At 40.9% G+C, this 26,031-nt stretch overlaps 11 protein-coding genes and 1 pseudogene across 38 annotated transcripts in view; 10 read left to right on the top strand and 2 right to left on the bottom strand.

The window, feature by feature from the left end:
* pHCl (pH-sensitive chloride channel) overlaps positions 1-26,031 on the bottom strand; it is a 121,455-nt gene that overhangs the window by 67,289 nt on the left and 28,135 nt on the right. For 23 of the 27 annotated variants that reach the window (XR_004226479.1, XM_031921722.1, XM_031921742.1 and 20 more), the window contains exon 3: positions 25,937-25,986. The exons of 2 other annotated variants lie outside the window; for them this stretch is intronic. The gene's annotated coding sequence lies outside the window, so the exon portion shown is untranslated. Of the gene's footprint in view, positions 1-5,416; positions 5,503-6,760; positions 6,823-25,936; positions 25,987-26,031 lie in introns of those variants that run through there. 2 more of the 27 variants (XM_031921734.2, XM_031921737.1) reach the window with 2 other exon arrangements.
* LOC100678546 (trypsin-1-like) lies at positions 1,034-5,689 on the top strand. Its single transcript, XM_003425940.5, has 9 exons — positions 1,034-1,481; positions 1,556-1,799; positions 1,876-3,305; positions 3,468-3,739; positions 3,783-3,888; positions 3,974-4,255; positions 4,646-4,714; positions 4,776-5,204; positions 5,286-5,689. The coding sequence occupies exons 3-9, from the start codon at positions 3,266-3,268 to the stop codon at positions 5,591-5,593; spliced, it is 1,506 nt and encodes a 501-aa protein (XP_003425988.3). The 5' UTR covers positions 1,034-1,481; positions 1,556-1,799; positions 1,876-3,265; the 3' UTR covers positions 5,594-5,689.
* On the top strand, positions 1,436-2,329 carry LOC107980709 (trypsin-2-like). Its single transcript, XM_032596089.1, has 3 exons — positions 1,436-1,602; positions 1,680-1,799; positions 1,876-2,329. Exons 1-3 carry the CDS (start codon positions 1,436-1,438, stop codon positions 2,327-2,329), a joined length of 741 nt encoding a protein of 246 aa, XP_032451980.1.
* Positions 3,468-4,333, top strand: LOC100114587 (trypsin-2). The gene is made up of 2 exons (XM_032596191.1): positions 3,468-3,888; positions 3,974-4,333. The coding sequence occupies exon 2, from the start codon at positions 3,991-3,993 to the stop codon at positions 4,261-4,263; it is 273 nt and encodes a 90-aa protein (XP_032452082.1). The 5' UTR covers positions 3,468-3,888; positions 3,974-3,990; the 3' UTR covers positions 4,264-4,333.
* On the top strand, positions 7,744-8,870 carry SP4 (serine protease 4). The gene is given in 2 exon segments (NM_001162373.1): positions 7,744-7,818; positions 7,910-8,870. Coding segments are annotated over 2 exon segments (777 nt in total). The 5' UTR covers positions 7,744-7,772; the 3' UTR covers positions 8,641-8,870.
* On the top strand, positions 8,911-10,044 carry LOC100114659 (annotated as a pseudogene).
* On the top strand, positions 10,334-11,345 carry LOC100114699 (trypsin). Its single transcript, XM_016981601.2, has 2 exons — positions 10,334-10,379; positions 10,495-11,345. Exons 1-2 carry the CDS (start codon positions 10,334-10,336, stop codon positions 11,343-11,345), a joined length of 897 nt encoding a protein of 298 aa, XP_016837090.2.
* LOC100114739 (trypsin-7) lies at positions 12,488-13,687 on the top strand. Its single transcript, XM_001599613.6, has 2 exons — positions 12,488-12,646; positions 12,768-13,687. The coding sequence occupies exons 1-2, from the start codon at positions 12,601-12,603 to the stop codon at positions 13,475-13,477; spliced, it is 756 nt and encodes a 251-aa protein (XP_001599663.2). The 5' UTR covers positions 12,488-12,600; the 3' UTR covers positions 13,478-13,687.
* Positions 14,904-15,957, top strand: SP7 (serine protease 7). Its single transcript, NM_001172617.1, has 2 exons — positions 14,904-14,979; positions 15,074-15,957. The coding sequence occupies exons 1-2, from the start codon at positions 14,934-14,936 to the stop codon at positions 15,802-15,804; spliced, it is 777 nt and encodes a 258-aa protein (NP_001166088.1). The 5' UTR covers positions 14,904-14,933; the 3' UTR covers positions 15,805-15,957.
* Positions 18,261-19,392, top strand: LOC100114811 (trypsin-1-like). The gene is made up of 2 exons (XM_003425912.5): positions 18,261-18,370; positions 18,487-19,392. The coding sequence occupies exons 1-2, from the start codon at positions 18,325-18,327 to the stop codon at positions 19,218-19,220; spliced, it is 780 nt and encodes a 259-aa protein (XP_003425960.1). The 5' UTR covers positions 18,261-18,324; the 3' UTR covers positions 19,221-19,392.
* The window catches only part of LOC100679485 (trypsin-3), a 34,289-nt gene continuing 28,093 nt past the window's right edge, over positions 19,836-26,031 (bottom strand). The window contains exons 3-6 of the mRNA XM_008206533.3: positions 25,937-25,986; positions 21,790-21,983; positions 20,343-20,716; positions 19,836-20,266 (exon numbers count right to left, since the gene is read on the bottom strand). Coding sequence (XP_008204755.1) covers positions 19,907-20,266; positions 20,343-20,716; positions 21,790-21,835 — 780 coding nt within the window. The 5' untranslated portion in view covers positions 21,836-21,983; positions 25,937-25,986 and the 3' untranslated portion in view covers positions 19,836-19,906. The remainder of the gene's footprint in view (positions 20,267-20,342; positions 20,717-21,789; positions 21,984-25,936; positions 25,987-26,031) is intronic.
* SP9 (serine protease 9) lies at positions 22,737-24,880 on the top strand. 2 transcript variants are annotated; one of them, NM_001172622.1, is made up of 4 exons: positions 22,914-23,150; positions 23,226-23,361; positions 23,714-24,045; positions 24,218-24,880. In NM_001172622.1, the coding sequence occupies exons 2-4, from the start codon at positions 23,313-23,315 to the stop codon at positions 24,608-24,610; spliced, it is 774 nt and encodes a 257-aa protein (NP_001166093.1). In that variant the 5' UTR covers positions 22,914-23,150; positions 23,226-23,312; the 3' UTR covers positions 24,611-24,880. The 2 variants fall into 2 exon arrangements, with proteins under 2 accessions (XP_016836975.1, NP_001166093.1); XM_016981486.3 differs by having other exon boundaries at positions 22,737-23,361; positions 24,218-24,873.

The raw sequence follows: 26,031 nt of genomic DNA, 5'->3' as shown, positions 1-26,031 counted from the left end.
CGCCGGTTGCTCTTTATGCAGCGCAGCAGTCGAGATTGACAACACGAGCTTAGGTGTGGATTGAATTACGTGGATTCGTTAAAATCGCCTTTTTTCTTCATTTCTGATAGTAGAGAATCGAAGCTCCATTAAGTTGATCCGGTCGTTAATAGGCTATTAAATTTTTCAGCGCTAACGAGACCGACGAATTTCCGGGCAGTTCTCGGGGAAAATGCTGCAGCTGACCCGGATCTAACGAGTTATAATACGATATCGCGCGAGCATATAGTAGCGCGCTTGTATGGCTATGCAAAAGCGCCGCGTTGCTGCTGACTATTCATGAATCGAAATTTCCGCGGGAAAATAACACGGGATAACTCGAGTATATCCATACGCAAACTCCCTTTACTATGAATAATAAAAAAAAAGCACATACGTCAGGTATTCGTAACAGTTCCGAACGAAGGAAAAAAATCGTCCAGCCATTTGTCGCCCTCGCATCGGGCAGACGTAGTTATCTCTCTTCGCTCTCTCCACGATGCATAGACGTCGCTCTGTATACGTTTATGGGGATTTCTCCTTTCGCGTTTTATTCCAGACGCGACTCGATATAAGTAGACCTTTTCTTTTGCCCCACACACACACACTGCAGCGGGAGGGAATTCATACGCAGAGGAAAACGTGAGATATGCGATTGCGCGAGGAATCCTAATGTCGTTGCGAGCGCGAGCTTTTATGCGTGCAGAGGAGGCGGATTCGAGGTTAATGGCGCGACTGGCTAGCTTTTACGGGGACGATTGAGTTGCGAATGAAATTTAGAGGGACTTACGGCGCTGCGTGCTGGTCGAAATTGTTGTAGGCTAGCCCGCGCGGTATGAGGGGAGATTCCGGCGTAGTTGCTCACGCGCTTTTAGATGCGAAAGTTTGAATAAGCTGTCTCGAGTGTGTGTGTGTGTGTGTGTGTGTATGGTTTTAAAAAATATTAATTTTAGATGGCCTTGACGCGTGCGCCAATAAAGCGTTGTGTATAGTGGCTCGAGATTTGTGTGAAAAAAAAATAGCCTTCAGAGGCGAGGATAATCTCTGGTATTACGGCGAAGTTAATTATTGAGATAAAGTGTACTGCGTTTGAAAATAACATGTAGTATGTAACTTATTGTTTCTAAGCAATATGTAATGTCAAAGCGGATCAGCTGCTGCCGCTGAGATATGCACAGATCCACTTGTACTCAGAGACCTGTGCAAATGGTAATGAAATATCACTTTAAAACGCGCGCGATCGATAACGAGCGGCACATTATATAATATATATTATACACACGCTCTTCACAAACAGACGACCGCGACCGGCTCAGATAAGCCGCGCCCGTGTCATGTTTACCCAGAAAAATAAATCGTTGTTCGTCTACAATGTAATACGACGTAGAAATCAGTTATCGATCGCGAGCTCGGCAAGATGTATCGGCTGTTGCTACTTGTCGCCCTCGTCGGCTGTTCTCATGGTAATTATCGAGTCACTTATGCTTACATGCATTATTCCGAAGGACAAATGTATTATAAACCGGTCTGCTTGAAGCCCTGTACGGTGGCCAGGAGATCGAGATCGAGTTGGCTCCGCACCAGGTGAGCATATGGGAACGGCTGCATCCGAAATGCGGCGGTAGCATCGTCAACGAGGAATGAGTGCTGAGTCTCAGCAGCTGCGACGATGCTTTCATCGAGAACTTCAAGGTCGTCGCCGGTTCCAAGTACACCGACGCTCGCGGCGAATCCGAGCACGAAGTCGTCGAGACCGTGCATCATGCTTTCGGCTCCGGAGGGTGAGTCGATCTAACCCCTAGATGATTGCAGTTTTCATCAGCAGATTTATAATATATCGATGATCTCGTTCAAAAGAAAGGTCGACCCGTCCCGAGAACTGGTCCTCCTGCGCGTCAGTCCACCCATAAGCTTCGACGCTAAGCGACAACCTGTCAAACTCGTCGACGCCGACTACCTGCTCGTGCCTGGCCAGAAGCTGAGCTTCAGCGGCTATGGTTACACCGACGGTTTCGTCAAATCGCCGACACTTCGTTCCGGCAGCGGAAACTCGATTCTGCTTGAGGATTGCGTGAAAGCTTACGAAGGTCGTTTCGGAAGTCTGTATCCCGGACTGGCTTGCAGCGACGGCAACGCTACCGGTACCAGTGCTTGCATCGGAGACTCCGGTACCCCAGTGCTTCTGGAGGATGGAAGACTCGTAGCTGTGTCCACGACGAGGTACTCGTGTGGAAAGCCCTCGAAGGAACCCGATGTTCTGGCACTGGTCGCCAAGGTCAGATCCTGGATCAAGATTGTCACGAATGTCTGATGGTTATTCATCTATTTTTTATTCATTTTTCGCTACCTTCTACAATAAAGAGAATTTTACATCCTATCTACCTCTGCACTTACTTTTCCCGTGTACCTGCGCTCACCAAAGCGAAATATCATCCGCTTTTTGCCGGGCTAAAAAGGGGAACAAACAGACGATGTACACCGGAGAGGAAAAAAAGAAAAAGCTCGCACAAAAGAGGAATCCTCCGACAAATCTAACGCAGAACACAGTCCGGACGAGCACATTGCACACTGTCTTATACCAGTCGAGGGACGGCAAACTTCGCCCCGTAAGCCACTGTAATTTACAGGAAACTAACTCTCTCGAGTTGCTGCAGAAGAGAGAGAGAGAGAGAGAGAGAGAGAGAGAGAGAGAGAGAAAGAGAGAGAAAGAGAAATTGCCTCGAGCATTTCTCTCGTTGTTCCTTTCTCTCGGTCAGCTGTAGCTGGGCTACATATAGCTATTTGCTTCCTCGCCGTGTAAGATAGGAGCATCTTTCTCACTTCCATTTCGGAGCTGGTCGACGCTGCCTTTGAATTTATCGTGCCTTTAATTTTGATGAGTGATCATTGCAGCAAGTCGTTTTTGAGCTGTATGCTCGAGGAAATGTTGCCATTTTTCGCTTGCTCGACACGTAGATTCGACGAATCATGCTCTGATAGCACCGCCCAAAATAGCTCCATTCTCCCAGCCGAAAGTTCGAGTAAACAACGAGGGGAAAGCACACATTGTGGGTATATATATCGTAAATTATGCCAGATTTGAGCAGACCACTGAGATAACTCAAGTGCTTAATTATCATGACAATTAGTAACGTTTCTACGAGCATAGATAGCGGGGAAGGGGCTGGTCGATCGAGAAGACACTGCACAGGAGTATTATTGAAGAAACAGACGGCAGTTCGTTCACACAGCGCGGATAGCTAGCAGCATGTTGAAACTTGTCACACTTATCGCCTGCGTCGGCCTCGGTAAGTCAATAAGCGCTCGTATCTCGCGGCTATTAGTCACTTATTCATTCTATTTGTATTTTAAAATAAAAGAATCAAGGTTTCACCACTCGATTTATTAACAACGCTATCGACCGCAACGCGTTAATCCGTGTGCTTATTTTCCCGCAAATTCAAAGGCAGCCCGAGCAATGCCCACCCGAATATCCGGTGGTTCCTCCGCCGACGTCCGCAACCATCCGTACCAGGTCAGCGTCAACGCTTACGGCAAGTACCGGTGCAGTGGTGCGATAATCAGCCGTGACTGGGTCCTCACAACGGTCCATTGCGCGAGCATTCCACGTGAGAGCTGGCACGTCGCAACTTCAGAACGGCGGCACCGTCCACTCGATCGGCAAGGTCATCGATCACGATTACTACACCTCGCAACTGGCCAGGTTCAACGACGTGGCGCTGCTTAAGCTCACGGAACCGTTAGAATTCAACGAAACCACTCAGCCGATCGAGTTGATCGATGCCAAGGTCTCGATTACCGAGGGCTCTACCGGTGTCATCAGCGGTTGGGGTACTAAGTTCGATGGCCCGGAGCTTCCTCGGCTGGAAGGTCTGTTGACGATTGGAGTTATCTTGTTAATCTTTTAATTGAATTGCGATTCCATAACTTCTGGCGTTTTTTCTCTTATCGACAGCTGTAACCACGGACATAATGTCTCTGTCCGACTGCGTGGACGTCTTCCATACACGCTTCGGTCGACTACAGCCGGGTATTATCTGTGCTAAGAACGAGAAGAAGCCGAGCGGAGCCGCTGCTTGTTCCGAGATCTGGACTGCAGATGACTCGGGCGCACCTCTTGTCGTTGATGGAAAACTAGCAGGTGTCTTCTCATGGGGATACAAGTGCCAGCAACCTGGATTCCCGTCGGTATTTATGAAGGTCGCTTACTACCGCAACTGGATCAGGCGGAACTCTGGTGTTTGAACAGCTTTTTACTTGAATTGATGTGTCTATTTTTGTATGTACTTCTGAGCAATAAAACTGTTGTTTGTTATACTGTGTACGTGATTGAGGAAACTCCGAATACCTAAACGAATCGAATATTATCTTCCATTCGAATAACAGCAGACTTTATTGAATCAAATTTGGACAATCTGACCGGCAATCTATGTCGAAAGTTCATTGATGAAATCAGATCATTGGAGTAAAATTATTGAAACGTCGTTATCCTCGTGGTTTATCGTACACATCGTTACAATTAAACGTGCGTACGATTGTGTGTATGCGGCGCGTCTACATATGATAATGCGGAAAGCAAGATAAAATTAGTTATATAAATTTGCAGTCCCTCTCTAAACCTCGTCAGGTCTTGCACAACAATCGTCGATGATGTTTCGCCTAGCTGTGCTCGCTTGTGTCCTCTGCGCCGTGAGCGGTGAGTCAAAACCACAATCCTGACTAAATCATCAATCTAACTCTGTCATCTATGCATACAGCCAAGTTGATAACGCCGGAGGACAGTTCGACGGGTCGCATAATCCACGGCGAGACGATCACGATCGAGACGGCACCGCACCAGGTGAGCATCATCCGCACGGCGACAGACAGACACACCTGTGGTGGCAGCATCATCTCCCGACACTACGTTCTAACCGCTGGTCATTGCGCTGGTGGCGCCGCCAAGGACTACAAAGTTCGCTCTGGATCGAGTTTCTGGTCGCGAGGAGGCAGCGTTCACCGGGTAGTCGAGGTGATCAGACACGAGGATTACCACTCGACTGAGACTGGTAGCCCGGTTCACGACGTGGCACTCATGAGGGTGGCAGAACCTTTTGACGTTGATGGAGAGACTAGGAAGTTCACGGTGCTGTTCAAGAGCCGCGAGGCGTCTAAGGCTGGAAGAGCTGCCGTGGTAACCGGATGGGGTAAGAAAATTATTATATATCTATAGCAACTTTGACGATGCAGAATGTTCGAATAATTTTGTTTTCTAATATCTTTTCTAGGTAAAACCGAGAACGGCACCCTAACTGATCAGTTACAGTCGCTGGCCATCACGATCGTGTCCAGAGGGCGTTGCGAAAAGGCTTACGAGGAACTGGGCGGTGTACCCGAGGGTCAGATCTGTGCGGCTCACCCAACTGGTCTGAAGGACATGTGCAACGGCGACTCTGGTGGTCCACTTCTCGTTGGTGGACGTCAAGCCGGTATCGTCTCCTGGAGTGGACCCGGATGTGCTTTGCCACAATATCCAGGTGTGTACACCGAAGTCGCAGCTTACCGGCAGTGGATCGATGAACACGTACAGGAATGAAGTAAAAGGAATTTTTACAAGGATGGACTATTCTTCATATTGTGCTGCCTCTATTTATACTATTACGTAGTTACATAATAAATTTTTTTTACAAGATTCTGATCGAGTTTTTCGACCTGACCCTGTAATTACTACGACATGAGCTTCGAAATGCAATTTTTATTGCAAGAGTAACGAGTCATTATAATACGTTTCTTTTTCACTGGAACGTGCGTCTTCGATTTGTCAATAAGAGATAAGATGACGTAACGGTACGAAGATAAATAGGTCTGATGTTTAGTTAAAGGCATTTTTTATTTACTTTTTAAGATCAATAGAGCAACGTGTACTCGTACAATATTAACTAAATGTATATTGCATGTGCGACCGGACATGATAATACAATGTGGTTTCGTAATGATATGCATGATTTAGATTTAGATAAACAGCGCATAGTAAATAGTGTATGCATAAATTCTGACAGCTACAAATACTACATAGAGTTGCAAGACGAAATTCAATAAATCGATTTCAAGAATTATGATAAATATAATTCGCAAATCGAAATTTCTGGATTGTAAGATTTTAATTTACTTCGCATAAAGTTTACAGCGTCAGTATAACGTTTTGATTTTGCAAAAGCACACGTGGACAACGTGATATCACAACGCTGAAGATAATGCGAACAGAGTATCTGATAAAGTTCCTGATTCAGCCATCGATAAAGCAAATTAATAGTGCAAAAGCGCCAATCAATCATTCGGCACCTGATAGTACCAAGTAAAGATCTAGATATTACTAAATTCCTAGACGCGATACAAAATTTTAATTCTCATTTGTCGTTGCCGATAACTTTCTTTTAGAGTCACAGTTACGCATTTGACTATCTGACCTGCATCCTAGTTAGATTACACGTATGCATACACAATTAAGTTTCTAGAGTTTACTCGAAACTATACACATAAACAGTATAAGTAGGTTGAACTCTCTCTTGAAGAATTGGTAGTCAAACGTTTTAAAGTATTTAAAGACGCAATTTGATTGGTTCTAAATAAATATCCGCTCTTAAAGGTGTAAAAATTGATAAAACTTTCGAAATACTGTGGTACTTTAATTAATATAGATTTAATTTAATTCATAGAAAAAATCATGTGCTTGTTTAAATGTTTATAATGAGAGTAAACGTACCAATTAGTTTGTGATGAAGTGTAAAACATTGATAATTTGTTTTTTTTTTTCAAATGCTCACCTGCAACAAAAAGTTGAAATGACATGATTAATAATTATAATATATTAAATCATTTTGATAAAAATATTTCATTATGATGTTCAAATAAAATAGCTTCTTTCAATAATATTTTGTATTAAAGACAATAAGTTGTAGCAGGGCAGTTCCAAAATAATCTATGACGAGAGCATGAATCAATAAGTTTTGTCGATGATAATGGGAGGATGTGATAAATCATTGAGGCATTATTTGATGCCAATCGTGTTTCAAAGGCGAACGATTTATGTGCACAGGGAAATTAATATTTCAATTAATACACTACGATGAAATCGTGATATAATCGTAATATAGTTTAAAATCATTATAATTATAAAAGACTTTTACTTTGACTTAAATAAAAAGGTAATTAAAACGGAGTGCTTCGCAAATATTTTTAATGATAAAAAGTTAAAAACATTCTGAAGATTCCCAAGAATTCACCGATAAACATTGAAATACGAGAAATTGTTTGTCAAGTAAAATCCAGATTATTTACAATGCCTTTGTAAATTCAGCATTGGCATTACCCTGATCGCCTTTATAATAACCGATAATATTTTTTTCAGAGTCAACGCAGCAATGAGAATTCATCGTTTATCCAGCTTTGACTGAAGAAAAATCATAAGAAACTATCGTAAACTCGATTAGTTCAATAAACAGAGTCACCGCATCAATGGATATAAAGCTCTTTTGCGAGTTCAGCGCGGCCATGATGAGTCAAATTAATACATAAAGGTTTCTGCGATGCCTATCTGAAGCAACAGAGCGCTATCAGTCCGAGGCTTTATCAATACCTGTAAAATCAAGCGGCGATAAAGCTCTTTAACGCATTACGCTCTGTGGTCACATGTAAATGACCGTTGGATATAGATAATATAAATACGCTGGTCACGCAAGTGAAATCATAACTGTGATTGCTGCGATTCGATTGAGATGCTTTCCCTTCTGACGTTCGTCGCTCTCGTGGCCGCTGCTAACGGTAAGTTAGCGTCAACAATTTACATGACAGATGCTTTCCGATTGAGAATCTCTGCAAGAAAACGGTCGTTAAAATGTTTTTCCCTTTTCAGCGGATCCGCTCTACAAAAGAAATCAGGTCTTTCCAAACGGCCGCATCGTGGGGGGTGAGAACGCAGTGATCGAGACCTACCCCTACCAAATCTCGCTGGAGCTGTATGGACGTCACAATTGCGGCGGTTCAATCGTTTCGGAGTATTACATCGTAACTGCAGGCCATTGCGTCACTGGGCCGGCAGAAGATCTAACAGTTCGCGCCGGTAGCTCGATCCTGGGCAAGGGTGGTAGCGTACACCTAGTCGACAAGATCGTCCGTCACGAAAAGTACGCATTGAACGAGTCCGGCATCCCTATACACGATGTCGCTGTGCTCCGCGTGAAGGAACCCTTCCAGTTTGACGATAAACGGCAGCCCATCAATCTGTACGACGTCGGCGAGGAAGCCAAGGCTGGAGTGATGGCCGTCGTGACCGGCTGGGGCAAAACTGGCCAAGGATGTCCTATTCAGCTTCAGACAGTTTCTATACCTATTGTGAGCAAGAAGCTCTGTAACGAGGCTTACAAGAGTTTCGGAGGTCTACCAGAGGGTCAGATTTGTGCTGCTTACTACGGAGAGGGTGGTAAGGATGCCTGTCAGGGTGACTCTGGTGGACCTTTGACTATTGAAGGACGCCTTGCTGGAATAGTGTCATGGAGCAGCGGCTGTGCTCAAGCCAATTACCCGGGAGTTTACACGGAAGTTGCTACCTATCGGGACTGGATAAACGAACACGCTGAGCTTTGAGTGACATTTGCAATATTTGTGGCAGTAAGCGCGGAAGGAACCTTGCTGATTGGACTTTTATGTATATAGTAGCGCATAAGTGATGTTGAATATTTTATTGCTGCAATAAATGATGTGAGTGGCTTTGTACATATTGGGTTGCATGGGTTTTGACAAGCATGAAAATGAGCGAGTAATTGTTAAAATGCGATTTTTTTTTTGTTTTAAATAAAAATATTAAAACATTGACTGATTAATTCAAACATCTGGCAATTTATTTTAAATTTTCTTTCATATCATGATGATTGTGGTTATTATTACTGGCAAAATAGATTCGGATAATCCTATGCTAGACTGATAAAGCTTATTAAGCATAGAGCATTTTATGATCATCTCTTTATCTTCAGACAAAATTACTATTTGATTATAGCACGCTAACTTACTAAAATCACATTTTAATGATAATCGATAGTATAAAAACTTAGTTTTATTTAGATAAATCTTAGAACTTATTTAGCTTTGATCCGATCAAAATGTTGCCGTTTCTCGTGATCCTTGGTTTGGTGGCCACAGCCAGCGGTGAGTTTCTAAACTATTTAAATTATATCACTTATTTTTGTTTTCACTCATACGTTAATAAGTATAATATAATTTTTAGCCAAGGATCTATTTCCTCATGGCCGCATCGTCGGTGGCGAAAACGCGGTAATCGAGAGGTTTTGGGCAACCACCACTGCGGTGGCTCCATCATCGCTGCCAACTGGGTTCTAACAGCTGGGCACTGCATTACCTATTCTGCCAATTATTTTAAAGTTCGGGCTGGCTCTTCGATTCTCCAGAAAGGTGGCAGTATCTACCACGTCGACAAAATTATCCATCACGGCAGATATATTATAAACAAATACGGAGTTCCCTTTAATGACATAGCTTTATTACATGTAAAGGAACCTTTTAAGTTCGATAAGACTCCCCAGCCAATCCGTCTGTTCGAAGAAGCCGAGGAGTTAATGCCTGGATTACAAGCCATCATCACAGGTTGGGGCGACACCATGCAATCATTACGTTTTCGTACCGATCATTAGTAAAGAACTCTGCAAGACAGCTTATAAAAGCTTGAGAGGTATCCCCGAGGGTCAAATCTGTGCTTCCTACTATGGAGTTGGTGGCAAAGACTCTTGTCAGGGTGATTCTGGTGGCCCTCTTGCTACCAATGGGCGTCTCGCTGGAGTCGTCTCCTGGGGTAACGGCTGTGCAGAAGCTGAGTACCCTGGGTGTTATACTGAAGTTTCTGCATATCGAGACTGGATTAAAGAACACGCCAATATATAAGTTGTATTTTAACTACTCATGACTATGTAGAAATTTTTCAAAGAATTTTTGTACAACTCATGCGAAGATTATGTGAATACAATTATAATAAAAGCATCCAAATTTTATTAATTATTTAATTTGTTTATACATTTTTCTTTTTCATAGGACTTGATTATTAACGTTCGAAATTCCGCATTGCATCGAGAATTATGCAATGCAGAAGACGTACATGATTTGTCTTTATCTCTTTTAAAAATCCAAATATATCGAGTGAGTCCAGGTTTTGAAGTTAAAATATTGAATCTTATCATGTTGTAGATACGTAAAATAATTTACGCATACGTAACATGATATACGTAAAATGCTGAACCGTTAGAATCACTCGGGCTGTAAGTCAGTCAAGATGTTTTCCTCTCTTGTGATGATCAATTTAATAGTCGCAGCTAATAGTAGGTTTCAAAGTATTTATTATACCATTTTTTTAATCTAATCTTCAAAAATACGTTGAATAGTTTTTTTTATATCATACCTAAACATCGTTATCTTTTGTATAAAAAATTCTAGCGGACAATCTCTTTTCACACGGTCGAATTGTGGGTGGTGAGGACGCAACGATCGAGACCTATCCATATCAAATCTCCATTCAAGAATATGGTTCTCACATCTGCGGAGGGTCTATCATATCCACCTACTGGGTGCTAACCGCTGGTCACTGCGTCAAAAGTGATCCTTTCAACTTAAATATTCGAGCCGGTACATCAATTCGTGACAAAAACGGCACTATTCATAAAGTCGATAATATCATCCGCCATCAAAACTACTTTGAAAATAGTTACAGGGTGCCCTCTAATGACATAGCTTTACTTAAGCTAAAGGAACCCTTCGTGTTCGATAAGACCCATCAGCCCATCAAATTGTTTCAAGCTGCTGAAGAAACTGCACCTGGGGTAGAAGCTATTATCACCGGCTTCGGAGAAACCAATAAGTGGGGGTATGATGGTCAGCTTCAAACTGTTTCCATTCCTATTGTAAGCAAAGAGCTTTGTAACAAAGCTTACGTGGATATTGCAGGAGGTATTTCTGAAGGCCAGATTTGCGCTTCCTACTACGAAATAGGTAGAAAAGATTCCTGTCAAGGTGACTCTGGTGGCCCATTAACTATTAATGGACGTCTTGCTGGAATTTCTTCATGGGGTTACGATTGTGCTAAACCTAAGTATCCTGGCGTATACACTGAAGTTGCTGCATACCGAAACTGGATTGATGAATACGTATTTGAACAATGTTTGCTATGGGACTTATTTTCTTACGTAATGATGCTTTATAGCAAGTTGGACTATGTACGTATAGTTATCAAATTTTTGATGAAAATATATATTCTAGCAATAAGAATATGTAGTGGAGTATGGATGTAATAAATAAAACACAAATGCAGAACCTAACATTTATTGGTTCATTCTTTATCGTCCTCGTTATGATTGGCAACAAAATAAATATTATATTTTGATTTTTATTTATGAATTTTAATGCACGAATTTCTAATAATAGCTGGATTCGTATAATTTTTAAGCAGTATTACATTAAAATTTTGAGTAATTTCCCACATTAAGTTTTTAAAAAATCTTTAAAAATCAAGAATTTCCAAGTAATAATGTATTACGCTTTTAAATACTTAAAAAAAACTTTATAAAGCTTTCGTTGGGACATGTAGGTAAACGGCACTACCCACAATATGATTATTCTGTTTCTAAATAATTGTAGATAATATGAAACGGAAACGATTCTACGTTAATCAGCTTAAAACCTACATGTGGTACTTATCAATATTAATTCTAAGAAATAATCGCAATCCAATCAGCGTGTAATCAGCGTATGTTGAAAGTACTTACCAAACGTACGCTCTTATCATCGCATTATTTTCATATTAAATACATAAATATTATTTTCCTATGTAAATAAATACTCAGTACAAAACATGAATCTCTATTATTCAAAATTAAATTTCACAAAATAAAATGTCTAAATTTGTGTATAATACACTTTTTCAATACAGTGCGCGTACAATGCAACTGCACAGATTTTATAAATTTGTACGTTTATAAAAAAATATAAATTTCGAATGTGTCATTATTTACAACTAGTAGACATTTAAAAGTTTCAGTGTTCGACCTTTTAGTTTTATAAAGAATTATAAGGGATTTATATTTGATTGCTTGAAGAACTACAATAGTCTGATGCAATAAATGATCATATTAAATAATATAGGCCAGCATCAGTATTAAAAAATTACTAGTAACCATTCTGTAAAAAAAATTCGAATTGTGTATTTCAATAACTAATGCTACAAATCTAATTTTTTCAACAATATTAAACGAATACTTTTACAATTAAATAGGAAGTAACCTTAAACTTAATATTAGTTGGATAGCGCCACTCATAGATATCGTATAGAATTTAGCCACGTGATAAAAATTGTTAAGACGCAAAAGGTCTGTGATTCTTATCTATGCCGATGATAAGAACAAGTAGTTTATCGCCACGTGAAAATTAATAGTACATAAAGGTGGTCTAAGTGTTGCAGTCACATGTAAATGACCGCTTCGATTGACAGTATAAATAAGCTGTTCGTACAGAGGAAATCATAACGAGTTCAGCTGTGAATCGATCAAGATGCTTTCCTTCCTGGTGATTGTCGCTTTGGTGGCTGCCGCTACTGGTAAATTTTTGCAAAAATAATTTTAAAATTAGTTTGCTGATTTTTTTTTTGTTGAAATCCTGCATACTTATATTTAAAAAACATGATTATTTCGCAAACTAAACAGCTCTTCGTTTTTCAGCGGAGCCAATGTTCCCACATGGCCGCATTGTCGGTGGAGAGAACGCCGTGATCGAAACCTACCCCTACCAGATCTCCCTCCAAGTCTACGGCAGCCACCACTGCGGAGGTTCCATCGTCGCCGCTAACTGGGTTGTAACCGCTGGTCACTGCGTCGGCTCACCCGCCGCCTACATGACTGTTCGCGCTGGCTCTTCCATCCGCGGCCAGGGCGGCAGTGTTCACCAGGTCGACAAGGTCGTTCGTCATGAGAAGTACTCTACCAACCGTTATGGAGTACCCCTCAATGATGTCGCTGTTCTCCATGTCAAGGAGCCGTTCAACTTCGATGATACCCGTCAGCCCATTAACCTCTTCGAGCTCGAAGAAGAGGCAGTTCCCGGAAAGAAGTCCATTATCACTGGCTGGGGTAACACTGGAAAGGGTTCACCCGTCCAGCTTCAGACTGTCACTGTGCCAATCATTAACAAGGAGCTCTGCGACACCGCCTACAAAAGCTATGGCGGTCTGCCAGACGGTCAGATCTGCGCTGCCTACTACGGAGTCGGTGGAAAGGACGCCTGCCAGGGTGACTCTGGTGGCCCCCTCGCCATCAACGGGCGCCTCGCTGGTATCGTTTCCTGGGGTAACGGCTGCGCTAAGCCCGACTACCCTGGTGTCTACACTGAGGTCGCTGCCTTCCGTCAATGGATCGACAAACACCTTCAGTAATTCTGAATTGTACTTTTCGAAAGGAAGGACATATACTTGGTCGATAACAGCGAACTCGGCAAGCAGCTTTGTCGATTGAGAATTTCACTAGTTAAACGGAGGGAGTTTTTGCATTTATCAATAGAGCCGATTTTGACGAACTCACTAAATCCTGTGAGCGATTGTAATTTTTATGATTGTTTTCTAATAAAATAAAATAGTTATACTAAATAATAACCATGTTTTCATTATTATTTTACCAAATCCTCTGATATGTTATCAATTCCTTCCACTATTCATATAGCTTGAATTGCATTTATCAATGGAACATAAACACATTCTTATACTGTTATTATTTTTTGTATTTATCTTTTTTTTCTTTACCGACGATGAATGATTGTATTCATTGAACACTCAATGTAAAAACTTCAAGTATGGAAAAAAACTCTCGTTATATCGTTCTATCGAAGTTTCGACTGGCGTTTATAACGCCAGAGTTAGTCGCACGTCACAGCTAAACTCTCTTTAGATCTCAAGTGCGCTTAGAATAGTATATAGAATACAAGATAAGAGTTTTCAATAACGGGATATCGAATCTATATATGATTTCGAAATGCTTGTCGACAAGTTCAGATGATCGTATCGTTTTTACGATAAGTCCATATCGTGCCAATATTCTACATTATAAAAACGTATACAAACGTTTGGTATTTGTGAAAATCATAAATTTATTTGAATGCCTTAGTGGTATACCAAGAAAACAGAAGCGCTACTAATTCTTTGGCACGTAGCTGCTCTAAATATTATGCATTATTCCATTATGATAAAGAACGTTACCCATAATTTATTGTACAATGTTTTTGTACTGTTCGTTTAAAAACTATTATAATCATCATCAATTATCAGACTTTCACAAGTACTCAACCAATTGCATGATGATTCCTTTAATGTGCATTAAAGTTCTCCTCTTCCACCAATATTTTCATGTTAATCAAGTTGTAACGTTTTAAATCAAATTCAAATTTAAATTAAAATTTAATGGATTTAATTTGAGCCCAAAGAAAGTGATAAAAATGCCACAATATCTTAGTTAAATCATAACTATCGTATCCCATAACAAAACCTCATCTAATATTTGTAAAGGGTTTCGACGTTCAGTTATTGATTAAGATTAAGATATAACTGAACTTTTACACTTTTTGTATACGTGTTTTTGTACAACTAATATATTTTTACATATGTACATTTTGAGTATAGAATTATATTTTTTTTTCTTATTAAACTTATATGATAATTAAGACACCAAAGTTAACGATTCCTATCGTTTAATGCATGATACCAATACGTAATTTTATCATGTTCAAAATGAGCCACCGATAACAATAAGCTACGTATTACGAGTAACCGTTTTGTGAGTATAAATAGCTTGAGCAAAAGCTAAGACATTTAGAAGGTGCTCGGATACGGTGCGATCAATATGTTCCTCTTTTTACTGATTCTCGGCGCAGTAGCTGCGGCCAATGGTAAATTTATCTAACACTAATCAAACAAAAGTTATTACAACAATAAATCTACGTAAAAATATAAACATTTCTCAAACGTTTTTCTTTTAACTAGCTGGTCCAGTCTCCACCAGGCGTCCAATCTTCCCGAATGGTCGCATCGTGGGCGGCGAGGATGCTGTGATCGAGACCTTCCCATACCAGGTATCACTTCAAGTCGAGGGCAGCCACATGTGCGGTGCATCCATCATCTCCGCTAACTGGATCATCACTGCTGGTCATTGCGTCGACTTCCCAGCCGAATACATGACGGTCCGTGCTGGTAGCAGTTTCAATCGCAAAGGCGGTACTATTCACAAAGTCGAAAGGGTCATCCGCCACGAGAAGTACTACACTAATGAGTACGGCGTGCCTTTCTACGACATCGCTGTAATCAGCGTAAAGGAAGCCTTCAAGTTTGACGACACCCGTCAGCCCATTGACCTGTACAAAAAAGCCGAAGAATCAAAGGCCGGAGTCAAGTCCATTATCACCGGTTGGGGTAGCACCGGTCTTGATACCCCTTCGCAGCTTCAGACTGTCACCGTACCTATTGTCACCAAGAATCTTTGCAACGACGCCTACAAGAAATTCGGTGGTGTTCCGGAGGGTCAGATCTGTGCTGCTTACTACGGAGTCGGTGGAAAGGACGCCTGCCAGGGTGATTCCGGTGGTCCTTTAGCTATCGATGGACGTCTTGCTGGAATCGTTTCTTGGGGTAACGGCTGCGCTGATCCAGAATACCCCGGAGTATACACTGAAATCGCAAATTACCGCGACTGGATGGAAAAACACGTCAAGTTTTGAATGATGTTTAGCTTTACGTTCTATTTTTGTACATTGTTTTGATTAAGTTTTTATACTCTGTCGATTAATTTTAGAAATTGTTTCGCAACATCCATTATGCTATATATACTAATAAGACGTCGACAATTAAATAAATATTAAACAATTTTGAACACAATACATTAGTTTTATATTTTTACTATACTGTTAAATTTTAATACTCATACTCGAAATAATATTTCTCTTTTCAAATGACTCTCAAAATTAAAGTCACATTTTTATATTATTGCGACCACATTGGACCTTCGATTCTATCGTTTTGTCTTTTGCACCAAATCGGATCATGCTATTTATATATCCATTTACGCAGATTGAGTCGTTCTGGGCTCAATATACGCATTGAGATTTAAAATGTACTCTTAAGACATTTTATCATTTGAAATATAATATGATATCAAATGAGATAGCAATAATAAAATTTGCCGTGCAATTTATTATACATTATACTCAAGTTAATACGAATAATATACATTGTGCATCTAGGAGGCTTATTTTGACGTCTTCTAAAAACCGACATTGTATCAGTGCAAATATCAAATTGCATAAAGATATAAACTATCCGAAATATGTATACACATTTTCATAACAGATATAATTATAGTGGTATCAATAAAAAACGTTATATAATATGGAAACAGAAATTTTATTTAATTCAAAAGATGGAACATCCACAATCCCATACCGCCACTGGTATAAGAATGCCAAGTTTAATAAAAATTTACTAAATGCTATAAACAGTTTTATTTAAAAATTATCTCAGAACTCGACGTGTCTCTCAACCATTTTGACCATTATATATATATTAGCTATCGATGGACGTCTTGCTGGTATCGTGTCCTGGGGTAACGGTTGCGCCTATCCCGAGTTTCCTGGTGCTTACAATGAGGTCGCTTACTATCGCGACTGGATCAATAAGCGTGTTGAATTTTAAATAGAATAACAATAACTGGATTATTGATATTAATAACTTATGCATATACATTTTTGTACAGTTTGAAGAATAATGTTTTTGTAAGATTTTTTTTATAAAATAAATAAGAAATATAATTTTATTTCCATATCCGAAGATCTAATTGATAATAATGATACTTTATATAAAAATCCTAATAGACAATAACTCAACGACTAATCAACAGACCCACTAAAAACGTGAACTTGGTCAACAGTTTATTAACCGTTGGTTAAGCATTTCTGCCAGGGACTATGTCCCAAAACGACCGTCTATCAATGGATAAGACGTGATTTTAATTACGCTACACATTCCAAAGTCCGATTTGATGTATTGCTTAGATTGTATTCCGGTATTTTTTGATAAGTAATATATCGATAACCATTATTTAAAAATCACATTTTTTGCAGAATCTCGTATGACGCACCAACGAAAATACTAAAAACAAAAGTGAAATCGTTATATTTTAGATGAATAAAAATACCATTCGAGTTGTAGAAAAAAAATAGTTTTCCAGAAAATAAGTGATTTATCTTCCTTTAATATATGAGGCTACTTATTAAATATACATTAAGTGTCAAAAATTCTCACGTGAGGTAATCTTACACTTAACACACACCATTCCAATCTATATGCAGACACGAGTATGCAACATAACAGAATAACAATTTAACCACACCAAATTTGCCTCGTGAGTGTTGTTTGTATACATTTGTGTATATGTTCAACAAATCATTATCCTAAAAAATGCTTTTATATGCGATAAGAAAACTCATTCATCAAAGTATGCCAGTACAAAAACAATAGAACTTTCAATATAGAACCCACGTGTAAAGTCTTATCGCGACACAAGCAGATTAATTTTTATATTTAATGCTATTAATCGATATTCCAATCTCAAATGCTAAAATCACGATAAATGTTTAAAAAAAAATTCTTTAATCACGTCCGCAATAATTAAATATTTTAAAACTTTTTCACGAGTGTGGAATAATAAATTACATTGTACAATTAGTACTATGTGTATGTATGTAACTGCAATGTATTTTAATTTAATTGAAAGTGATGGTTTTAACTAAAAATTCTATCGATATATAAATGTCATGCATTAAACATAATTTTAGAAAATGTAACTTTGAAATAAAAAACTGATTCACTTAAACGAAATCTCAATAATGAAATTTTTGGATTTCTAATCTTGATATCAAAATACACAAACAGCCTGAATGCATCTCATCTTCCAACAATAATAAACAAAAACAAATCTGTAAAAAAGAATGCTGTAGCTGACAAAAATGCAGGTTCGGTAGCTACTACTTGTTTTGTTTTAATTTGATAAAGCGTTCCAAGACGCCAATGCTTCCGCGATTTCAATCTGTCATTGCGATAACACTTAATGCTTAAAAATCTTAGCTAGCGATAAATCTGATCTACGTTCTCAAGTCACATGTAAATCACCATATACAGCGACAGTATATAAACGCATCGCCGCGTTGCAAAGTCATACCGAGTTCAGCTGCTAAACGATCACAATGTTTGCCTACCTGGTGACTGTCGCCCTAGTGGCCGTTGTTAATGGTAAGTCGATAAGATATTTTCAATTATTGTCACATAAGCTATTTTGGCTTATTATTAGTCAGATCTATGTTAAAATTCTTGGGTGAAATTTTAATTTTAATTTTTTTGTCTTGCAGCGGATCCTTACTTCAACCGCGTCAACCCCATCTTCCCTATCGGACGCATCGTTGGTGGCGAGAATGCTGTGATTGAAACCTACCCTCACCAAATCTCCCTCCAAGTCTACGGCAGCCACAACTGCGGAGGTTCCATCGTCGCCGCTAACTGGGTTGTAACCGCTGGTCACTGCGTCGGCTCACCCGCCGCCTACATGACTGTTCGCGCTGGCTCTTCCATCCGCGGCCTGGGCGGCAGTGTTCACCAGGTCGACAAGGTCGTTCGTCATGAGAAGTACTCTACCAACCGTTATGGAGTACCCCTCAATGATGTCGCTGTTCTCCATGTCAAGGAGCCTTTCAACTTCGATGATACCCGTCAGCCCATTAACCTCTTCGAGCTCGAAGAAGAAGCAGTTCCCGGAAAGAAGTCCATTATCACTGGCTGGGGTAACACTGGAAAGGGGTCACCCGTCCAGCTTCAGACTGTCACTGTGCCAATCGTTAGCAAGGAGCTCTGCGACACCGCCTACAAAAGCTATGGTGGTCTCCCAGCTGGTCAGATCTGCGCTGCCTACTACGGAGTCGGTGGTAAGGATGCTTGCCAGGGTGACTCCGGTGGTCCCCTCACCATCGATGGACGTCTCGCTGGAATCGTTTCCTGGGGTAACGGCTGCGCCAAGCCCGACTACCCTGGTGTCTACACCGAGGTAGCTTCCTTCCGTGACTGGATCAAAGAGCACGCTCTGCTGTAAAGCCTCGTAGACTCGGCAAATTGCGACAAAGTCTTTTTAGACCTCTTTTTAGTCTTTTTATACATAACATGTGATTTCATATTTTTTATACTTTAAGATGTAAATTTTGTAATATGCGTTTTTATTAATAAAAAAGTTCAATCTTTTTATAAAAATACTTTTGCCTTTATATTGTTTATTGCCTTTTCTTTATTTAATACGTTTTGCTTCTTCCTAGAGGAAGCTTTGTAATAGTAAAATTTTCAGTTTCGTCAAAACTTCAAGAAATAAGTTTTTCAGTAATAATTCACTGTTCGGCAGAAAACATTTCTGGCCAACTATTTTTGCATATTTTTTCGGCCTCTTCAAGCCTACAAAAACGTGCCAATGTACTGAGATCGCCCAACATATAAACCCCAAGAAACACGCGATTTAGAGCCTATGGTTCGGGCCGATGATTTGCCCCTTAGCAGCAGCTGCCCGAAGTTCTGGCCTACCTATTTTTGCGTGTTTTCCGTCCTCTTTAAGCCTATCTAGGCTAGATTAACGAGAAAACGTGCAAAGGTACCGAGAATGCCCGACAAGTGAACTGTTAGCAGCAACTGTCCTTTAAAGTTGTTAACAAGTTTTGGTACATTTTTTAAATGGATAATTCTTTTCAAATATTTATTCGGTATTGCATTATAATACAGCGAGAAAATTAAAAATCAAATATTAGCATTCTTCTTGATCCAATCTCGATAATAAGCAATCTCAGTGTAGACACCAGGGTAGTTAGGGTCAGCGCAGCCAATTCCCCAGGACACGATACCGGCGAGACGTCCGTTAATGGCGATGGGACCACCGGAGTCACCTTGACAGGCATCTCTGCCTCCTTCGCCAAGGTATCCAGCGCAAATTTGTCCTGCAGGCAAACGAGCACCAGCTGTTTTGTAGACTTTGCTGCATTTCTTTTGGCTCACGATCGGCACGGCAACACTCTGCAGCTGACCCTCGTAGTAGATGTCATCGGTTTCACCCCAGCCGGTTACCAGACCCCAAGAACCGGTACGAGATGTTTCGTTGACCTTTGAGACCAAAAGCAGAAATTTTATCAAAGTGACAGATTTTATGGTAGCTGTACATTATCAAAATCTTTCATACCTTGAACAGGCTAATGGGCTGTCTTGTATCGTCGAATACAAATGGTTCAACCACATGGACGAGAGCAATATCGTTGACGGGCACATCATCGTCGTCATCGAATTTTTCGTGCACAATTGTGCGATCGACTTTGTGAAGAGTTCCATTGCGGTCGGTAAAACTCGAACCAGCCCTAACTTGCAAAGTCGAAGCATCGCTGTAGACACAGTGGCCTGCGGTGACGATCCAGTTTGCGGAGATTATGGAACCCCCACAGTCGTGAGCATTTTGATTTTGAAGCGAAACTTGGTAGGGATAGGTCTCAATCACGGCATCTTCACCACCGATAATCCGACCCCGAGGATTACGGGGCTTTAGTACTGATGCTGCGTTGACTGTCAAAGATAATTTATTACTGGTAATGTAGTTTTTTTTATATTTAATAATTGATTTCTAGATTTTTAAATATATTTTCATCGTAGATTATTATACCGAAAAGCAGGATAAAATTGACGTTGATTAATGAGACAAAAAAAATTTTAATTGCTGGAATGATTTAGGACAAGTAACTAATGTATATTAATGAATGTGTTCGGGTTATATAAGAGCGGGAGGGTGAATTTTGAATTTCGCGCCGTAGCGCGGCGAGCGCTGCAGCGAGAGCGGTCGAGCGCATGCGCACGCTGATATGGGCCTCTCCCGTTTGCGCGGGCTCCGGCGCGAGGGAGCACGTGCAGTTCAGTTCTGACAGCTCCTCTCGAGTAATCAGTTGACATTTTGCGCTTTTGTACTTGCAATTGTAGAAGCCTCTTTGTAAATTGCGTGCGAATAGAGTCGTCATCATCGTCCTTTTTAGGACGATCGACACTATTTATTGTATCACCGTGCGTTGCGTAGTATGTGTGCATTTAGCGTGCGATGTGCGGATTGTGTGAATTCTTCGAGTGTTGGGATTTCGGCCACGTGTGAGCTTCCTCGCCGTGTCGATCTCCACCCGGCGATTGCTACCTACGCGGCAGGGCTGAAAAGGCCTGCCCGTGGTCCAGGATTGGTTCCCTCGAAACGTCGAGGCGTCCTGCGACCGAGGAAGGTGCATCCCACCAACGTGCGGCCAGGGCTTTACGTCGCTCCGTCCACGTCTCATTCTGCGAATAAGGTAGGAGAGCTCTCCAGCGTGCGAAAGGTACCTCGCGGCGATAGAATTAAGCTACTTGCGTTTCTTTCTCTGTTGTTGTCTATAGTAGAGTCTCTGTTTTTTGTGTACATTGTAATTGCGTTTCTCTCTTTTTGTTTAGTATATCCTAGAGTCACTTTTCTTTGTATAATTTCCTTATTTCTAAAATAAAGCTATATGCTTGTCCCGGCTTTTCTCTCTACTCCGTGAAATTCATTTTATATATATATATATATATAATTTGAACTCATTAGCTTTTGTTCAGAATATAAATCGATATGACAACGTACTTACCACTGGCTATCGCAAGTACCGCACAAACTAACGCGTATCGGAACATTTTGCAGGTTCACACTTAAATACGCAATGAATCTTCAAACTGCAAAGAGCTTCTTTTATATATGTCCGACACTGGTTGGTACGCAATAATGAAACTATTATCTCCTTGATAACAATGTAGTACAGTTGCACAAAACTTGACGATTTATCTGTAAAAAAGGATAATAATTAAATGTGTCATAATATGACGCAGTTATTAAATTACGCTTCAAAGTAACGAAATCGATTGTTAAAATTGATAACAAGCGAATCGGACGTAACGTGAAATCGAAAATTTCTCGATATTTTATTTTATCTACACATAAAATCAAAAATCTTTTCAATCGCATCATAAAATTAACACCAAGCTTTGTACTCAAGTGAAAAGAGTCGAGTATGTTCAGACCTATAAAAGTCCAAAGCGTGCCATCTCGTTATGTCTCGTCCGAAAAATCGCGAATAATCATCAAAGCCCATTGATAAGTCCACAATGATTCGGGTCGACCGGACATAAAGTCAACTCCCGCAGAGTCGACCGCGTATGTAGTCACCAGTAATGGGATTGGCTCGGGGCCACTCGCTGTGCAGCAGGTACAAGCCGAAAACACGAGTAACACACGCGGCACAGTCTGTCTCGCGCTGCTTCGCAAGGTAATAAGTCAAGTGGCGTAAAGTAATTACACGGGTGAATCTAGGCAGCACACCACACCACCGGAGAGTTGCGCGGCAGCAGTGCTCTCTTTATTTCGCTTTTGCAAGAGAAAAGTCGATGCGTTGAATTATACTTGCAGCATCGGAAATTACGATTTCCCCGAGGATTTCGGAATAAATAATTATTCTCATAGTTCAACAGTAACATTGGCTATGGAGCAGCATACGACTTCCGTGCGAGCAAGTACAATTCCACGATGAAGGTATAGGTTGAGAAACTAATTTTCGAGCCCGCACCGAAATAATCCCTCGAATCTCCAATGAGACTGGCATCCCTTAATCTCGGCAGCCATTCGTGTACCTCTGTATGTGCCTTCGGTCAGTCAGGGAAACGCTGGCTTGAGCCGATAAGCACGGGCTCGACGATACCATCTTCTCGCCCGCCGCACGGCGGATCATGGATTAAACACTAGGCCGATTGATAGTTTCGCGTTGTATCTCTGGAAACTAGCGATTGTAGTTTCGCTGAGATATTGGAGGAAAAAGTATATTATACAAGTGGTGTATGTAAAGGTCTGTTGATAAATTGATAACGGTATCGAAGTTGTATAATTGAGAGAAACATTTGAGAAAAATGATGGGACTTTCTTCCGAGAAATGCAAGTAAAAATTAGCTGTGTATAAACGTACGGTATTTTTTATCCGATTGACATCAGAGTTATCAAGTGTCGATCGACTATAATATTGCCACTGCTTGGTAGACCGGTGGGAAGTAAGCAGCTCGCAGTGTTGATCGCAGTAAACCAGAAATTGACTCAACTAAATGTGACATTGTTTTATTCAAGAAGATGCTTCAATTGCTAATCCTGTCTTTTGTTTTTCTCGGGGTTGAAAGTGGTAAGACTAATTTATTCATCCTCGTACTCTAGCAGTATGATCAAATTGTTGATTGATTTTTTAAAAGAATTTTATTTTAATTCCGATATTAACTCTAAAATGATTGAACAAAAAGTTCAGAGGAACAGTCAACATTTTTTTAAAATAAATATTTCTGACTTGCAAATCGAGCATGAATTCAGCTTGTTCTTAATCACAATCTGTTGTGTATTATCTAAGTATGACATATTCTCAAAAGCATGTATCGATAAAATAAACAAAACTCCGATAGCGATGGAACCGGTATAAACAAGATAAATCAAATTATGCCAACAAGTTAAAGCATTTTTTTTACCAATTTTCATTTTCCTAGATCCTGGATTCTACAATGTGACGTTATCGACCGGAAGAATAGTTGGCGGGAAGGATGCACTGATCCAAAGCTATCCGTACCAGGTGTCGTTGCAGAAAAATGGCAAACATAACTGCGGCGGCACCATAATCTCGGCTGACTGGATCCTCACCGCAGCCCACTGTGTGCCCAAGAAGGTGGTCCAGGTAAACACAGTGCGCGCGGGTACAAGCGTCAGGGACGAGGGTGGCAGTGTCCACACTGTCGATAAGGTGATCCGCAACGAGGACAGCAAGGTATCCGGCAAATTGGTCGGGGATTTGGTGCTTCTACATTTACTGGAGCCGTTGAAGGTGAGATTGAGGGATTACGAGTGTTTGTGCAAAGGATTTGTAGAAATTGCTTTTTTACAAAGATGAGAATTTCGATCTGCAATGCACTTAAAATAATTTGACGTGAGCAGCTGAAAACGCTCTGCTCCTAGTTAGTAAAAAAATTTAACAATTAATTTTCTATTCCCGACAGTTCGACGAAACTCGACGAGCCATCAGCCTCTTCTCCGCGAGCGACAAGGTCAAAGAGGGCCAATCGAGCGTGATAACGGGTTGGGGTCGAACTGTCCCAAGCTCTCCTCAATTCTCCCGTCAGCTACAGACTGTGTCAGTCCCAGTCTTCAATCTCAAGACCTGTAACAAGGCCTACAAGGGTAAGGTCACAGCAGGCATGTTCTGCGCGGGCTACTACGGCAAAGGTGGCAAGGACGCTTGTCAAGGTGACTCCGGTGGTCCTATGGTCATCGACGGGAGGCTCGCGGGTGTCACCTCCTGGGGCAACGGTTGCGCTCTAGCCAACTTCCCAGGAGTCTACGTCGAAATCGCCTACTACAGGGACTGGATCAAGCTGCAGACTGGGATTTAGGCACGCGACAGTCTCGAGGATTCTCAAAAGGACGTCTTATAACGTGCGACGCTGGCATGAGAGAGCAAGCCGATAATAAGGATTTAGCTCGTCTCGCGCCACTAGACTAGACGGCTGATGGGAAGTTCTGCATTCCAGATAATCGAGCTTGAAAGACATGCGAGCTAACTCTAGTCAGAATCGTTATTGTCTGTTGTGGAATTGATAAGGCGACGTCGTTCAATATGTATGGTGTTATATAAATAAATCGATTTTGCAATGGAGATAAAACGATTACTCTCATTTGTGTAATTAAAAGCAAAAGAAGCAAAATTTTAGAAAGATAAAAAACGTTATCCTTCTACGTGCATCGGCAGGTAAAGACATCCGCTTCTTTGCGCGGCTAACAGCACTCGTGGGAGTGATGTAGAGAGAGCCAGAGGGGCGCAATTTCATTTATCTTGTCCGTTTGTTGAGATCGCCGCTAAAAAGCAATCTTTATGAAAAATCGTTCCGAACTCTCGCGAAGGAGAAAATCCGAAATCTAGTTAAAATGTTCCAAATGAGAAAAAGCGCTGAATTAGACACTTCGCATACGAAACAGCGATGCATTTGCCTCGTGTGGGCCGACCTCGGCCGCAGCCGCTTCATCATTCACGAGGAATTGCGTACACACAGCCCTAGAAATGGGAAAGGTCTGTCTCGCGCTACATACACGTCATGCAACCGTTCGTCTTCGCGCCAGTCGGCTTATCAAGAAGAAGATGAAGCGAACCGCGTTTGTCACTTCTCTGAACGCAAACATGACACTTTTTCTTTTACTGGCTGTACAAAACCGTTCGTTGATAATGCAGGTACGACGATGATCGATTCGGCTTATCGATCGTCGAGCGACAGTTTCTTTTTTAAATAAAAGCCTTACCTTTAGAATACCTCAAAAGATTCCGAGATAATCGATACCCGCTGCAGACTTCGTTAAACCAAATTAATACGAGTCAACCCCTTCGGCGGCGGCTCGACTTTGTCCCGTATAAATAGCGAACTTGGAAGCGAAGCTCTATGGAGTATCGAATCGCGGAAGGTATAAGTGCGCAGGGAACTTTTACGAAGAATTATAATTCTCAGGAGTTTCGCTAGGACGGGAAGAGAAAAAATTTACGATACTTTTGCCGGAGTTTGTAATTACGAAGTTTTCGAGTACTTTGCGCTGTGATTGTTATTGTTATTATTCCGAACAATGCAGTCTTTTAAATCTGTTTATTTTCCGAGGATTTGAATCGGAAGAAAAGTCTGCGCGAGTAAATCGAGCAAGAAAGTTTGGTTGAAGGATTTCAGAGAGACACGTACCTGTCATTGACAGCGTCGGGTCCCGGTGATCCGAACGACCGATGTCGTTCCTGTAAATGAAAGAATTGCATCCGTTATGTAATTGAAAATAATAG

This window comes from Nasonia vitripennis, chromosome 1 (assembly GCF_009193385.2).
Source record: "Nasonia vitripennis strain AsymCx chromosome 1, Nvit_psr_1.1, whole genome shotgun sequence".
Taxonomy (NCBI): domain Eukaryota; kingdom Metazoa; phylum Arthropoda; class Insecta; order Hymenoptera; family Pteromalidae; genus Nasonia; species Nasonia vitripennis.
Note: the sequence above shows the minus strand (reverse complement) of the source record. Positions and strands in the feature narration are given on the sequence as shown.

Coding starts and splice junctions, on each gene's coding strand:
- LOC107980709 (XM_032596089.1), top strand. CDS start 1,436: ATGTATCGGCTGTTGCTACTTGTCGCCCTCGTCGGCTGTTCTCATGGT. Junction 1,603..1,679: donor TCGAGTTGGCTCCGCACCAG/GTGAGCATATGG, acceptor GAGTCTCAGCAG/CTGCGACGATGCTTTCATCG. Junction 1,800..1,875: donor CATGCTTTCGGCTCCGGAGG/GTGAGTCGATCT, acceptor CTCGTTCAAAAG/AAAGGTCGACCCGTCCCGAG.
- LOC100678546 (XM_003425940.5), top strand. CDS start 3,266: ATGTTGAAACTTGTCACACTTATCGCCTGCGTCGGCCTCG. Junction 3,740..3,782: donor AGGTTCAACGACGTGGCGCT/GCTTAAGCTCAC, acceptor GAAACCACTCAG/CCGATCGAGTTGATCGATGC. Junction 4,256..4,645: donor CTGGATCAGGCGGAACTCTG/GTGTTTGAACAG, acceptor AAACCTCGTCAG/GTCTTGCACAACAATCGTCG.
- LOC100114587 (XM_032596191.1), top strand. CDS start 3,991: ATGTCTCTGTCCGACTGCGTGGACGTCTTCCATACACGCTTCGGTCGA.
- LOC100114699 (XM_016981601.2), top strand. CDS start 10,334: ATGTTTTCCTCTCTTGTGATGATCAATTTAATAGTCGCAGCTAATA. Junction 10,380..10,494: donor TTTAATAGTCGCAGCTAATA/GTAGGTTTCAAA, acceptor AAAAAATTCTAG/CGGACAATCTCTTTTCACAC.
- LOC100114739 (XM_001599613.6), top strand. CDS start 12,601: ATGCTTTCCTTCCTGGTGATTGTCGCTTTGGTGGCTGCCGCTACTG. Junction 12,647..12,767: donor TTTGGTGGCTGCCGCTACTG/GTAAATTTTTGC, acceptor TTCGTTTTTCAG/CGGAGCCAATGTTCCCACAT.
- SP7 (NM_001172617.1), top strand. CDS start 14,934: ATGTTCCTCTTTTTACTGATTCTCGGCGCAGTAGCTGCGGCCAATG. Junction 14,980..15,073: donor CGCAGTAGCTGCGGCCAATG/GTAAATTTATCT, acceptor TCTTTTAACTAG/CTGGTCCAGTCTCCACCAGG.
- LOC100114811 (XM_003425912.5), top strand. CDS start 18,325: ATGTTTGCCTACCTGGTGACTGTCGCCCTAGTGGCCGTTGTTAATG. Junction 18,371..18,486: donor CCTAGTGGCCGTTGTTAATG/GTAAGTCGATAA, acceptor TTTGTCTTGCAG/CGGATCCTTACTTCAACCGC.
- SP9 (NM_001172622.1), top strand. CDS start 23,313: ATGCTTCAATTGCTAATCCTGTCTTTTGTTTTTCTCGGGGTTGAAAGT. Junction 23,362..23,713: donor TTTTCTCGGGGTTGAAAGTG/GTAAGACTAATT, acceptor TCATTTTCCTAG/ATCCTGGATTCTACAATGTG. Junction 24,046..24,217: donor ATTTACTGGAGCCGTTGAAG/GTGAGATTGAGG, acceptor TATTCCCGACAG/TTCGACGAAACTCGACGAGC.